This window comes from Anabas testudineus, chromosome 10, assembly GCF_900324465.2.
Source record: "Anabas testudineus chromosome 10, fAnaTes1.2, whole genome shotgun sequence".
NCBI lineage: Eukaryota > Metazoa > Chordata > Actinopteri > Anabantiformes > Anabantidae > Anabas > Anabas testudineus.
The window spans coordinates 2,315,337-2,331,035 of record NC_046619.1 but is presented as its reverse complement, the minus strand read 5'-3'; the positions used below and the strand labels follow the sequence as shown (position 1 = coordinate 2,331,035).

Here is a 15,699-nt window from a genome sequence, read left to right as displayed (position 1 = left end):
GAGCGGAGCAACTTTAGGCAGAGACTTCTCCTACCAACGGCCATCACCCTGCACGATGACCACATTCAGATGGTGGAGAGCTCTATCTATCTATCTATCTATCTATCTATCTATCTATCTATCTATCTATCTATCTATCTATCTATCTATCTATCTATCTATCTATCTATCTATCTATCTATCTATCTATCTATCTATCTATCTATCTATCTATCTATCTATCTATCTATCTAAGAGGTGGTTCAGAGTCATCTGAGCCATCTCTAACTATAAGGTAACTTTTAAGCTTTGTCTTAAAAGTACGGCATGGCTTTTTAACAGCTATGCAGAAACTCAAACGACAGTCTCCAAAGCACCTTGAAGAATTCAGAGATGTATCACATGTCGGGGGTATTTTAGATTTGTTACAGCGAGAATGGGGTCATGAAGTCATGTAGCAAACTAAATGTGTCCACACCATGAGAAGATCAGTACATCAAGCTTCGGTCAAAAAGCAATTTTGTCATAGCTACAGAATTATTTAGATAAATAAATAAAAGCAGTGTAGTCATCCCAGAGGAGATGAGGTGAAACAGTGGAACCAGAATAAGTAGTTCAGTTTCCCACTGTTTCCTAACTAATTTGAGCACACTGTGTCAAACAGGTAAAGAAAACACATGAGTTCATTCATTCAGACTTTATATCCCAGTTTATCAGACTGTCACACAACTCTGATGAGCTTCCAGTTTTACTCTTAGGATAGGACAAACATTGAACGTGTACTCCACTACATTTAATTGTTCAGAATCAAATCAAAATATTGCTTTTACTGAAGGGGGTTATTGTTATTATTAGGGACAATAGCCAGTAGACTATAGTATCCCCCAGAAAAACATACATGTAACCTGAACACTGAACAGGCATCCTGTCATGGTAGGCAGGGAAACAAAAAGTGGCTGTTCAGACGTTTGGATTCATGATTTGTATTAGTTTTAATATTTAAGTGGCGTCACTGCAGTTATTTATTCAGATCTCCAAAGACTTGTTTCACTTTACAGTGGTGACAATTAAATGTTGCTGTGGATCAGGCCACGTATTGTCTGGCCTACTAATAATCATCGTTGTTGTCATTTCCTACACTCTGATTGTAGTAATGTTAATTCTTTTATTTGTATTACGACAGAAAAGAAGGGTTAGAAAAAACAACTAAACGTGGAATTGCAGCAGCAGTAGTAGTTTATAGCTCAATATTAAAGCCTAGAAACTTATAACGTCGCTCCAACAGGGGATGTAGCTCAGTGGTAGAGCGCATGCTTTGCATGTATGAGGCCCCGGGTTCAATCCCCGGCATCTCCATGCTTTTTATTTTATTTTTCCTCTCTAGTTCTCTCACTGACAACGTATTTCTTTTTTCGTTATCAGCCACCAGCTGCCGAATAAACTTTATGAATACATGTTTTCTACGAGCCGTTTCTTTTCCAGACTAACGTACCGGAAACCGGTCTGTTAGTTTGTGTCTTTCCCGAGGCGTCAAAATAGAAAATGGAAATAAAAATGCGTGTTGTGCTGATTTTTTAACGTGAAAGCGTGAAACTCATAACTTATCCATGGTGAGAAACAACAATCAAAGCACAAGGACGACCCGAGCATTTACCCTATTTATTCCCATGACACTACTTTACTTAACTTGAATATATAATTACAACAATTGCTCAGTGCAACTTGTCCAGTCACATCTTCTGCAGGCTTGCACATGCACAAATTAGCATCACATCACAACATAGCTCTCTAAACTGGCACACGTAAGTTAAAACACATCTGTTTAGCTAAAATATAGGCCTCCTTTAAAATGAGCTGCAGATGTGAGCAGCCAGCGGCAGTCGGGAGTCAACAGCAGCAGCTTTAGTATCTAGTGCTTACAATTAAATTAAAAAATCCATCTTTATGAAGTCATGATCAGCTTGAGTCATATTATAAGAAGCACACGGTCACTGTATTGTCAGCTCTGATATCCACATTAGTAATCACAGATTAACACTGCTGTCTTTGTGGACTTGGAGCCACAGCCTCTATTCTCTGCTTCTTCTAATCCCCAAGTTACCACAGGTCAACGTTGTCACCTCACTGTAACTCACTCACTGAGTTTTACACAGCACACCAGCTGGTTGTTCCACAGATCTGACATCAGACATCCATAACATTAGAGACATGTCCTTCCAATAACAAATTCTTTAAAAGCCTTTATCTGTCATGCTACAATGCAGATGTGTGCAGAAGGATCCCATGTGTGCAGGAGCTCAGAAAGGCCCATTCACACAAGTTAACAGTGACGCCATGCAGTTCACAGAGACCGTTTTTTTGTTGCTATGGACAACAGCAAGATGAGCACAGTCTCAGACACACAGCACCATTCACATATTTACCACTACCCCCACACGCACAACCCACCCAGTATCCATCAGCCATTACTCAAGAGTAACCTTTGACCTGTCCCAGCAGCTGCATTTATGAGGACGTAACCTGTTGTCACGGTGACAGAGGAAACATTTAATCTCTGCTGAACCCAGAAAACATTTTATGGTATTTAGAGTGAAAGAACAGAGAGAAGAGTAAACCTTCAAAGAGTTAAATGTTACTAAATGACTATTTAATAGATACATATATATTTACTACAGTGGATGCAGCATGTGGTTTAACTCTGTCCTGCTTAAATATAAAAGTTCCTCACTGAAAAGGACATCATAACAAGCCTGGAGGTTCCTCTCCTCTCTAGTCCTGAGGATGTGGTGCCTGTTTCCAAAAGGAATGTGAAATTTCAATTTGTCGGACCACAGAACAGTTTTCCACTTTGTCCCAGAGCATTTTAAATGAACTCTGACCCAGAGAAGACAGCAGCGCTTCTGGATCATATTCATATTTGGCTTCCTGTTTGCATGACAGAGCTTTAACCTGTATTTTTGGATGAACTGAGCTCACAGACAGTGACTTGTGGAAGTATTCCTGAGCCCATGCAGCGATTTTCATCACAGAATCATATTTCATATCTGTTTTTATTGCAGTACTGTCTGAGGGTCGGATCACAGGCATCCAATATTAAGTTTCAGCTTTGTCTCTTGAGATTTCTTCAGATTCTCTGAATCTTTTAATGATATCATGTATTAGATGATATATACATATACATATATACATTTTCCCTCTCAGTGTAAACATTTGATATATTTTCTATGTTCTATTGTGAATAAAATATGCTTTATGAGATGATCAAATCTTTACATTCTGTTTTACCGTGGATTTTACATAGCATCCCAACCTTTTTAAAAGAGTGGGCGTAGATGCTTGGCTTATGATTTAAATACATGAAGAACCTCCTGCAGGAGAATTGAACAGCTTTGAGGCTGAAGTAGATGATAATCCTTAGAAATAATTTAAAATAAATTATGCCTATAATGTACATTTGAGATTAAAACATTTCCATACTTGATGTATGAAGTAAGTAAGTATGACAAAAACATACTTAGATTAACACAGAAGATACAAAACTCCATTTACAGAGTTAGTTAAAACCTAAAATGCAATAAAAACAAAAATCTTATGTTCTTAATATGTTAATTAGCTTAAATACTTTGTGTATCTGACTCAGGTTTGAAGAAAATAATTTTTAAGTTTTAAGTTTTAACTGACCAGCTTAATTGTTTTTCTTAAAGAAAAAGCCACACATCAACTCTGTGCAGAAACGCCACACGGTTTTCTGAGCCTTAGCACTTGTCAGATGAATAAATAGACTGTGGTTGTGTTCTGTTGCGACATGAGTCCACGTTATAACTTGTTTTACGACATAAGCTGCCATCAGGGAAACATGTCAGTAAACATGATCAGTCCCACCTTCTGTTTTTTTTTTTGAGTTTGACTTTTGAGAGAGAGGTCTTGATAAGATCATCAGTCAGTTACTGGATCAGCCTGTCCTGCTTCAGACACACACCAGAGGACTCAGGTTTCCTCTAAAAACATCACATCAGCCCAGCATGTGTTTCTGCTATCAGCCGCTGTCCTTCAGCAGACAAAGAGCAGATTAGATAGACTTTAATGATCCCAGTGGGACGCAGTAGCGGCTAACAGGAGCAGGACTCAACAAAGAAAGAAACGTTATTAGTATTGTCACGAATCAGCCAATAACAATATGGACAATCTGTGCTAGAGCAGCATACACTTAGACTGTGCCACACTTCATATAGTCTCCTTTCTAACTTGCAGTTTATTGGCATGAACGTATTTATCCAGAGACTTTAGTAGAAAGATCTAACTTGCACTCAGACTAGGAGGTCGAACAGTGACCCTGTAACAGTTGGCTCAGCAGCTTAACAACAAAGACATGACACAAGAAAAAAGCAGACATGCACACACAGAGAGAGGCAGTGACAAATCTGTTCATCTTCATTTTAGTGTTTTTAATCCTCAAGTTAAGAGGATTGTGAGTAGAATGTTAATGTCGTCACGAGTGAAGATACACATGAACATGCAGATGTTGCACACATGCAAAGCCGCACTTACGCGCTGAATCTAAACCTATCTAATCCCTCCCCGCGCCCCCCCACACAGGGTCAAACGCAGGATTCCAGGAGAGAGAACGCCACGCTGGGACTAATAATGGTTTTAATTTTAGAACAGAACTGAGGAATCATATAAAATAAAAGCTTTTTGTTTTCACACGTGTTGAATATTTGTCACGGATGAGGGATAAAAAGGAGTAAGACAGAGTGAGCAAACTGATGCAGGGATTGAAATCTTCACAAGTGAATAGGAAAAAAGGGGATGTCTGCAAACAAGCAGTCCTACGTTTGTCATGGCAGTGGGTGGGGAAGGGGGTGGGGGTTACGAGCTGGGCTTTAAAGGAAGATGCAAGAGAAGAGAAAGGACCCATCTGTTCTTATAGTGACAGATAAACAGAGAGAGAGAGCGGGAGGACGGACGCTAAGGAGGAGGAAAGGGTAAGCATGAAATGAATTCTTCACTTGCTTATTGTGCTTGTTGAACGCTACCTGCAGTTTGTCTCACAAGCTCTAATTAATGCATTTCATGTCCCATTAAGGTCATCTGATGTCTGAGTGTGTTGTACTAAAAGGTGTGAGATGTTGCAGAGCAGATGCTGGGAATGGTGCATGTGTCAGGAACATTACGGACACTACTGTGCAGCTATTCAGTCTTTTTAGAACCCGAGCAGGGACAGAACCAGGACTTTATGAATAATGAGATCAGGAGTTAGATGATAAAGTCTAAACACAAAAAAAGTGAAATGCGTTTCTGTTATTCAGTTTAATAAAATTATTTAAAAAAGTAAAATATATTTAATAGCATATTATTATTATTATTATTATTATTATTATTATTATTATTATTCATGACAGTCAATATGTGTTAAGGTGTTCCAAAAACAACGTTCGTTATCTTTAGTTGCGAACCAGATAACAGCATGTAAGAATAATAACATGCTTCAAGTGCAAAAGTCCTTAAATTACTAGAAAGAATAAATAATAAGAACTGAGCTAGAGACAGCAGGTTGACTTGGTGTGTAACAATGTAACCATATCAGTATTTTGAACTTACTATTCAAAAGGGATTTCAGCTCTTATCAGGTTATTTAAGCAGACCGTCCACAAATCTCCATCTCTCCAAACATTTCATAACCAAAAATCAATGTATCACTTAAAATCAGGAGAAATTACTAAAATGTTTTTGCAAACAATCTTTGCTAATTGAATACTTTCCAAATGACCTGACTACATTTGAGTTCAATAAAATAAGTTATTTTAAAACCTTTACTGTGCTGACATAAAACCAGTTCAGTTTTATTATGCTTAGGAAATGTGGAATAAACCTAATAAGGTGGTGACTCAAATTCCTACACGTTGAGTGGATGCGTGCTCAGTTCAATTTACCCTGGATGCATATTTCTGTAAGGAGAACTACAATGCTTGTCACGTGCTGATTGATGTTTAGTGAAGAAAGTTCAGCCTAGAACCGTCCCTGAGGATTCTTTTTATCATTTCTAAGGCAACTAGTGCTTTATTGAAGCGCACCTAACAAAACAAAGTTTTTAAGAACATGTGAACCTGTGATATGCTGCGTGGTGTCCGACCAATCAGAGACCAGCGCTGCACGCCACACCCCGATGGTACCTGAACCTTCATAAGGTGCTACCCTCTGACCAGGAACTTTTCTGGGGTTAGAATTATGGCCTGGAACTACAATTGTACCCTGGTTCTTCCAGTGGAAAGTAGTACTACATATCACAAAAGGGTCCTAATCTTAGGGAAAGTGTCTTTAGGGGCCTTTAGATTCATCAGGTGCGTAGAACCACAGCTCCTATCTAATGTAGCTGCAGCTGATCACAGCCAGCGTGTAGTGTGTTTAGCTTTAGATCATTTTTATGTGTCATGTGATAAAACAGAGTAAACCAGTTTTTCACACAGAAGTTTGGTATGGTTGATTGTATATTTTTATATAACATACAGTAAGTGTTTATTACATTCAGTCTGCCCCCTCTGGCTTGTGCTCTCTACTTTAATCTTATTAATACTGTCCTCCTCCTCTATTCATCCTCTCTCCCTTTCTTCTCCTTCCTTCTCTGCTCCCCCAATGCTTTAACTGAAATGGTAAACCCTCTAACTTAATTAAATGGAGCGTCTTCTTACTGACACAGGCACACACCCGCTGCTGTCATGTACAGCAGTCAGCAGTGCCCTCCCTTCAGTATTTTATGGTAATATCCTTCCATCTTCTGATTGGATGTAGTAGATCGTCTCCCCAGTGGGAATACAATATGGATATGGTTTCCCATCCACTCATTCACTGAGTGCTGTAACTCATTCATTCGGCTGTGACATTGAATGTCATGTGTTTCTCCCTGATTCTGCAGTTATCAGGAGGTATCGTACACAGAAACCTAAAGCAGATGAATCAGGTCTGTTAGTGAAGCAGAAAGCCAGCGAGAGGGAGAGGCTACGATTTAAACAGTGACCAGAATGTTGGCTCGCTGTGAAAATATCCTGTAGTAAAAGTAATATAATTACCGGTACTCCAGTTTGAAGGTACTCTGTTGTTTTCTGAGTTCTGAAAGTAACTTCAGTGAAAGTCAGTTAAGTCTAAAAGTTGTAATTTACTGTAATTTTAAGCATTTCCTGTACAACTGATACGTTTGAATGTAATGTGTTTTACATTACAGTTTTTTACTCTTGCGTATTTGTCACAATTAAATGATTCAGATCATCAAAACATTTGAATGCATTTTTAAAATGATGATTTAATTTATTAAGGGTAAAAACCCCTTTACAGCCCATTTGAACATGTTCTGTTATTTACATTTAAAGTCAGATTTTTCGTTTCTGTTCATCTTAACAATATGTGATACATACCAAATGTGTTATTAACTTTTGTAAACAGGTTTGTTTCTCCTGGAGCTACATCGCCCTAAGTGACCTCTGTGGATTTATATGCACTGAGCTGAAGATTTCCGTTAGTGAATATTACACAAAAACCATGCAGCCAAAATGAAGACGTGGCTGATCTTCCTCTGTCTGAACATTGGATGGATGCGAACACCTTCAAATGCTGATGTAACCCCGACCCCCTCTTCTGCACCAGCGACACCAACTGAAGATGAGAGCAGCCAACTGGTGGTAAAATGAAATGGATTAATATTATTGTACAGTGTTACTGATTGGCTAGCATGTAAATATGTGACTTGCTGTATATCCATCAGTCATTTGGCAAAAATATGTATTGTCCTGCCACAGTTCGATGAACAAAATGCTGTGGTTGCAAGAATGTAAAGATGCATTTAAAGTTAGTTTTTAAATATTCATCTCAAGTGAAATGAATGATCACCCTGTTAAGGTGACTGTCTGCCTTTCTCACAGGATTGGTTGATGAAGTATGGCTATCTCCCACCTCCAGACGCCTCTACAGGACAGCTACAGGCCTGGACAGCTGTCACTGATGCTGTCAGGGCCATGCAGAGGTTTGCAGGCCTCAAAGACACTGGAGTTGTAGGTGAGGAACACAGAACATGATATTTAGACTACTTCTCACTGTGGTGTATGTGTGACTCGTTGAGTCTTTAGTCCTGTGATGTGTTCAGATGAGGACACAGTGGCATTGATAAGCAGTCCACGCTGCTCCCTACCTGACCAAGAGGAACCATCGCAATCACCGGGCAGCCAAGAGGGAAACATGAGAAGGAGGCGGAGGCGAAGGAGGAGGGCTGTTTCCATGTGGACGCGCAGGAACATTAACTGGAGGTGATCAAATATAACTTTCTCATCATACGGAGCCAAAACACCCAACTGTTTCAATTTGTGTCTTAGTCTTTCTTTCCTATTTTCAGGTTGCATTCATATCCCTCCTCTTCCCATTTGTCCCGGGAAACAGTTCGCTCTCTGGTCTTCTATGCTTTAAGAGTGTGGTCAGAGCCAACACCCCTGGAGTTCCATGAGGTCAGTGTATCTGTCTGATACTGCACTAATGGCATTATGGAAAGATAGGAGACATGTGACCATAACTTCTGTTCTGTTTCCCTCTGTCTCCAGGTGAGCAGTCCAGAGGCAGCCGACCTGCAGGTAGACTTTCTCCATGGCTACCACGGCGATGGCTATCCGTTTGATGGGGCGGGCGGTGCAGTCGGCCATGCTTTCTTTCCCTCAGACCCTGCTCGTGCAGGAGGAGTGCATCTGGACGCAGAGGAGCAGTGGGCCTTCAGGCAGCCAGGTGGAACGATGTTAAGACATCTGCACAGTTCAGGACTTTCAAACTCAGATTCAGCTGCAGACGTACTGCACTTTGATATTCAGTTACAGATTTACTTATACACATGACCTGGACCTCACATGTGGTTAGACAGTCCAGATGAGTTCTTGGGTATTTAGCTGACTGAGCTCTCCTTGTCTTCCAAACAGCAATGTTATCAACATGACTTTTTTCTGTGCAACAGCTCCACCCTGTGGTGGGTAATGAACATTACAGTCTGCAGCTGCTTGCAGGATCTTGGCCAAATCAAACCTTATCTCCAACACAATCACCACCCATCAAAAATGAAAGATGGATTGTTAAAACGAAACTAAACACTTTTGTACTCACTTCATCAAGCTGACTTTCTTTATCTCTTTCACCTTTCCTAGCCTTTGAGGGCACTGACCTGTTCACAGTATTGGTCCATGAGTTCGGCCATGCACTCGGCCTTCCCCATTCCTCATCCCGTCACTCAGTGATGAGGCCATACTACCAGGGTCCTGCAGGAGACCCCCTCCATTACCGCCTGGGACCCCAAGATCTGGAGCACATCACCCAGCTTTATGGTAACCAACAAAAAATGACCTTAACACTTGAGAATTTAGGGTGCAGGTTCTTATTTTAGTTACCAGTTTGATGTTTATTTAATTTAATGATGATCACCCTTGTTGGCATATAGTGACAGAACATCACCACAGAAGGTACAAAACTCCACATAGGTAAACTATTACTAGGTCATCCATTCTAGTTTTTGGTTCAGGTAAAAGAAACCAGCTGCTGGCTACTGATGCTCCTCGCCTCGCTCCAGAGCACAATTTACACCATAAGTCCCCCCACCGCCATCATCACAGACATGGGTGAGAAAGATTAAGGTGTACATATTCAGCTGAAGGTTACTGTACTCAAGCATGAAACTCTATATTTTCTTTCTCTCCTCAGCTCCTTCATAGATCGCTGTAACGCCAGTTTCGATGCGGTGGCAATGATCCGAGGAGAGACTTTCTTCTTTAAAGGTTTGATTGCACGTAAAACAGCCTGTTAGAACTAGTTGATTAGGATGAAAGCTGCCTGGCTGTGGTTGGCACAATCACTAACATCTTCCTAATGAAAAGATTTCTTTGCCTCTCCCCCATCCTCTCCCCTCTTCCATTCCTCCAGGTCTGACAATGTGGAGAGTCAATAGTGCTGGTTTAGTGTCGGGTCGCGGAACTTCAGTCAGCAGGCTGTGGGGGGGTCTACCTCCTGATCTGCCTCGTCTCCATGCTGTACTGGAGAGACAGTCAGATCATGCCATCATTTTTATAAGTGGTATATCTAATATCTATCTATCAATAATATTATATGAATTTATTTTGACATCATATCTAATACAGACATTTGGAGGTTTTCTTTTCCAGAGACACTAACTGAACAAAAGTCACAGAGATGCTTCAGAGGAGAATAGTTTATAGTTAGGAGTCAAATCATGGTGGTAATCACCAAATATACCATTTAACCTCTTCAGCTCATGTCTTATTGTAGGCTCCCAGTTCTGGCTGTTCAGAGACCTGTCCCTGCAGGAAGGCTACCCTCAGCCCCTCTCAAGCCTCCGGATGGGGGTGCGCTTGGTTGAAGCAATCCATGATGAAAATGATGATGATGATGCTGATGATGATGTAAAGGCAGAAGCTGCAGAGAGGTGGGGCCTGGTCTGGGATCCAGAGGAGGGTCCTGTGTGGGGGAACATTGGAGGCACTGAGGAACAGAAGCAAGAAGACACTTGGACGCAGCTACTAAAGGAGGGAGTCAATGGCATCACCACAGACAGAGATGGTGGGGACCGAAATAATGTCTTTTATTACTGCTTTAAAAGAATGATGATGTGATGATGTGAGACAAACACACGATGACCCTGGCATCAGGTTTAGATTGAATGGGAGTAAATGTTAGTCAATCACAATCACAACTCTTTTTATCAGGATAAGCACATTTCTTTTCATTTCATCTGTGTTTTCATTATTATTATTATTAAGCTGTAGAATCAACTTATAGCACAGCATGGTTTATCTGTTGTTGCTGTAACAGAATCACTCACAACATATGCAAACATGAAAAGTTCTTGTTCCATCTCTCCAGGTGCCGTTTATCTCTTCAAGGGAGACTCCTACTGGAAGTTCGCTTTTCCAGGCTCCTCACCCCAGGACGGATACCCACGATCCTCAGGTGCTGACTGGCTGGACTGTCCCGACTCCTCCTCATCCTCACCCGTCTTGGACGACCTATCCCTGTCTCTGTCTCTGCCTGCAGGAAGACAGGAGCTCAGAGAGAGCTGGAAGGATGTGAGGGAAGAGGAGGATGCAGAGGGAAGGAAGAGGCAGTATGGAAGAGACAGACATGGAAATAAACATAAAGACAGACAGGACAGAGGGGCACACATCTGGACACAATGCACTTGCCAAAATGGAGCACAGTGTGACAGGACAGTATCTTTGATCGCTGCATTGCTGATGGGCACATGGACGATGCTGGCTCCTTAAAGCTACAAAGAAAACACAAGTCATCTGCCCTGTCAGGCTAAAATCAGGTGGAGGGGCTGTAACAGAGAGGATCATCTCATCCACAAGCATTCACCATGTGCATTCATTTTACCAGCCCTTTAAAGACACAGCTCGATATTTTGGGAAATACATTTATTTACTCTTCTCAAGACAGCAAATGAAAAGACTAATTCTCATTAGCCTAGATCGTAGTTAGCCTGGAAGCAGGGTTAAACAGTTCGCCTCATATTGACTCATAATGAACAGTGGTCTGTCCGGCTGCAGGTTTTAGTGTAGTCGCTGTACAGTCACAGTAGTACAGTACAAAACCGCACAACCTGTCATTAGCTTTTGGCTAAAAAGTAGTTCCACCACATAGACTAATTCTTCAAAACCATCAGTAGTTGTTTGTGTTTCCATGTTCACATTCACTGGAACTCACCACAGTGTCGGTCACGGATTCCCCCCTACAGTAAACTGCCACTGGGTAATTCATTGATTCTCAATCATGTCTCTCACTTTGAGTGTGTCGGTTATTGGTTACAATATGCTCCTATCCACCTCTGGTTTTCACTAGATTGTAAGGCTGACCATATAGTTTAAATTCAAATGAATTAGTGGTTTCATATACATTTCTCACACTGCATCGTAGGCACTGTCCTCTCCATCCATTGTTTGTGTAACGTAAAGACATGGAACAAGATGCTCTGCAGCAGAGTCATGAATACAGGAATATCTGCTGGATAATGCAACATCACTGTGTATCCCAAACTACTTTTAAACTGTGTTATGGTTGTTTTATGACCTTTTTTGTCATTGCAAATGTCAAAAAATGTCGATCCACAATAAAGTACTAAAATCAGAAGCATTTGATTCCTGTAAATGTCTGACATCCGGGCACATATAACTTCAAGGTAATCATTTCTATATTTCAATAATCCCAGTTTTTTTCTCATTCTTGTTTAACAGGGTGCACACAAATACACATGCTGATGAAAATGTATGGATTTCTATTTGAGCTGTTTGCCATGATAATAAGAGGCGGCACATAGACAGGTGTAGAAAATGGCCCCTAAAGAATCCATGCATCCATCCTCTCCATTGTTCATTCTACTTAGACAAAATGTATTTTCTTTATATTTTAGGGTATCATTCTTTTCATCACAGTTTATACATTAACAGTATCAAGTCTGATGAACTCTGAAGAGCCCAGAGTTATTGAAAAACAGTCACTGAGGACACATCACACTTTTCAAACAAGATAATTTCCAATAAATACAGCTAAACTGGCAAATAAAAGATAGAGTAGACTTATCAGACAATCCTTAATAAGTTCTTGATAAAAAGTAGTGTGATTGATTTTCCCTTACAACTGCAAAATGATCAACATGAAAAATCTGAACCTGTTTAGGCCTGCATGTAGAAAACAGCCAAACACGAGGATGGACAGACAAGACAGAAAGAAAACATCTGCTAACTAATTCATCCACATGTGTAGATGGTCCGACTCTGTTGTGTTGTGTACGGTAATTAATAATTTAAGTAGTTAATCCACATTTAATGCAAAAGGCTAATTTTAATGACTACTTGAGTCTCAAAATGATTAATTCCTGAATAGAATCCTACAAATGACACACATATGTTTCAAATGCTGGAGAGTTGGTTGACATGATGCAGAGAAGCAAGATGGACATACTGTGTGCTTTTACTGGCTATGCCCCACAGGTAGGACGTGAGTTAGAGGGAAAGGAGAATTTCTGGAGTGAGTTAGATGATGTGATGCAGAGCAGGCGATTGGTGCAGATTTACACATGGTAGTTAAGGAAACAGATGTGATTAGTGTGTGTGGCATGTTTGGTCTTTAGGACAGGAATGTAGAAGGACAGATGAAGGTAAACTTTGCAAAAGGGATGGAAATGGCTGCAGTGAATACTTTCTTCTGTTGGTGAGGCAAAGAGGTAGAGGTGGGAAGGATGTGCAGCAGGTAAGGGTGATGTATTGACAGATGCCACAAGTGTGATAGGAAGATGGAAGGAGTACTTTGAAGAGGAAAATGAAAGAGAACAAAGAGTGGCAGATGTGACTGTTGTGGAGCAGGAAGTAGCAAAGATTAGTAAGAGTGAAGTGAGGAGGGCATTGAAGAGGACGAACAGTGGAAAGACAGTTGGTCCTAATGACATACCTGTGGAGGTAAGGAGAAGTGCACTGGTGCCAAACAAGGGGAGATGTGCAGAGCTGTGACAACGACAGAGCAATATAACTGATAGGCCATAAAATGAAGTTGTAGGAAAGAGTAGTTGAAGCTAGGGTAAGGGTAGAGGTGAGTGTTTGTGAGCAGCAACATGGTTTCATGCCTAGAAAAAGTAAAACAGATGCAGCATTTGCTCTGAGGATTCTGGTGGAGAAGTACAGAGATGGGCAAAGGGAGTTGCATTGTGTCTTTGTAGATCTAAAGAAAGTGTATGGCAGGGTACTAAGAGAGGAGCTGTGGTATTCTATGAGAAAGTCTGGAGTGGCAGAGAAGTATGTTCGAGTAGTGCAAGACATGTATGAAAGCTGTAAGACAGTGGTGTGATGAGCTGTAGGTGTGACAGAGGAGTTCAAGGTAGAGGTGGGGCTGCATCAAGAATCGGCCCTTAGCCCCTTCTTGTTTGCTCTGGTGATGGACAGATGATGATAAACTTCAATCTCCAGAAGAAGAAGTTCTCAACTGGGCTCACACAGACATTACACAGACTTTGCTCTTGTAAGGATCTGTCTACAAGCCCACTTACCAAATAACGTAAAGTTAAATACTAAGGTTTGGACTGGGAACTCTTCTGGGAAGACTAGGCATGATTCAGTGACTTTCTTGTAAATGGAATAGGCCTAGTTTTATCAAAGCCATTTAGAATACTGAAAGGGCAGCTCTATTCCATCTCCCAATCCAGCAGAGTGAATAGGGTTTAGAAGGGTGTGCTTGCAACCTTTAGTCAGCTGGAAGTGCCTTACCAATCACAAAACAGTCTCAATGTTTTGTGAATAACTTTCTCAGCAGAATGGCTCACAATCGCGTCACCATGTGAGAATGGGTGTCATTCCCTTCCTGAGAAACTGTGACCAAAAACGTCTGTGGACTTGTAGACGCTTCACGTCGTTTGAGATAGTTTCGATCACCGGTTTTACATTTGGAATTATACTTTCGTTCATCCATAACACCAGTGTGCTCCATCACCATGAAACCTGCTCTTCTGTTTACACCTGGGATCAGCTGATCATGTTGAGCACAGGAAAGAATTTGTCTTTGGCCAGGAATTTAAACATCACCTGATGAGATAAGAAGCAAGACAGCGAGGGGATGAGGAGGAAAGAAAACCGTGAAGAGGGAGTAAAGAACAGATGAGCAATGCATGGAGAGAAAGGTTTAAGACGCATCTCCCCTCTCTGATTAAGGGACCTCATTATGTGCGGTCACAGTCTGATGTGTTTCACAGAGACACGGCTGCATGAAGGTATTACTGACTCCAGTGTTAACAAAGATGCTTTCAGCACTAGGGGTAGGAGAGGACGGGGCATGCTGTTTTCATTTACAACAGATGGTGCCATCCTGGTCATGTAACTGTGATAGAGTGTGTCTGTAGCCCTGATACTGAACTGCTGGCTGTGGGCTCCCTCCATATTATTTGTCCAGTTTTCACACAGCATATTACAGACATTTTACATGTCCATCAGGTTTTACAAGTATTACAGGTTTTACAAGTTCTGTACAGAAACTGTACAGCTACAGACGTTGACGGACTGACAGACTCACTGATTACACCAATTCTGTTTGGACACCCATGTACCAAGCATTTAGATCAGGTGACAGGGAGGCAGCGAGGAGGGTCCAGAGACCCTTGTATGTCAAGATCAGTGAGGGAAAGGAGGAAACTGCAGCAACGCCTTCAGCAGAATAACACCAGGGAGGTCAATGGGCAAAAGGACCATCACTAGTCCAGCAGCCAGGTGACTGGACCTTAGATTGTCCCTCTTACATGACCCCCTCCAGTTTGCCCGTTAGCTCTAACTTGTGATGTGGATGATGCAATCATACATCTGCTCCATGCTCAATAAAGATCATGTTCTTTGATTTCTCTAGTGCATTTAACACCCTTTGGCCTGCACTGCTGTGAGAGAACGTTAAAAACACGCATGTTCTATCACTCTCCATTGCAACACATTTCGCCCTGGACTTTTAGTGATCTTTTGTGTGGATGTTATTTTGTATGAATTTTATTTTACTCTGAGAAAATCACAGCATGAATAACAATGAAGTCATGAAGACTAACTAATAACTTACATACAGAGGGTGTCTGTAAGTAATATCTAGAGGTTCATAGTGGGTCAAGTCAGCAGTCTGGATTGTCTGACATACAGTAGTCTAATCACAACAGAAAGGTGAGTG

At 41.1% G+C, this 15,699-nt stretch overlaps 1 protein-coding gene and 1 non-coding gene across 2 annotated transcripts; both read left to right on the top strand.

Annotated features, from left to right (window-relative positions):
* Window positions 1–1,263: 1,263 nt before the first annotated feature.
* Window positions 1,264–1,335, top strand: trnaa-ugc. The gene has a single exon. It is a non-coding gene; the product is annotated as a tRNA-Ala (tRNA).
* A 6,188-nt stretch (window positions 1,336–7,523) lies between these two features.
* On the top strand, window positions 7,524–11,276 carry mmp17b (matrix metallopeptidase 17b). Its single transcript, XM_026358346.1, has 11 exons — window positions 7,524–7,652; window positions 7,893–8,025; window positions 8,114–8,273; window positions 8,360–8,468; window positions 8,562–8,739; window positions 9,150–9,326; window positions 9,521–9,617; window positions 9,700–9,773; window positions 9,919–10,068; window positions 10,282–10,572; window positions 10,876–11,276. The coding sequence occupies exons 1-11, from the start codon at window positions 7,524–7,526 to the stop codon at window positions 11,274–11,276; spliced, it is 1,899 nt and encodes a 632-aa protein (XP_026214131.1).
* The last annotated feature ends 4,423 nt before the right edge of the window (window positions 11,277–15,699 follow it).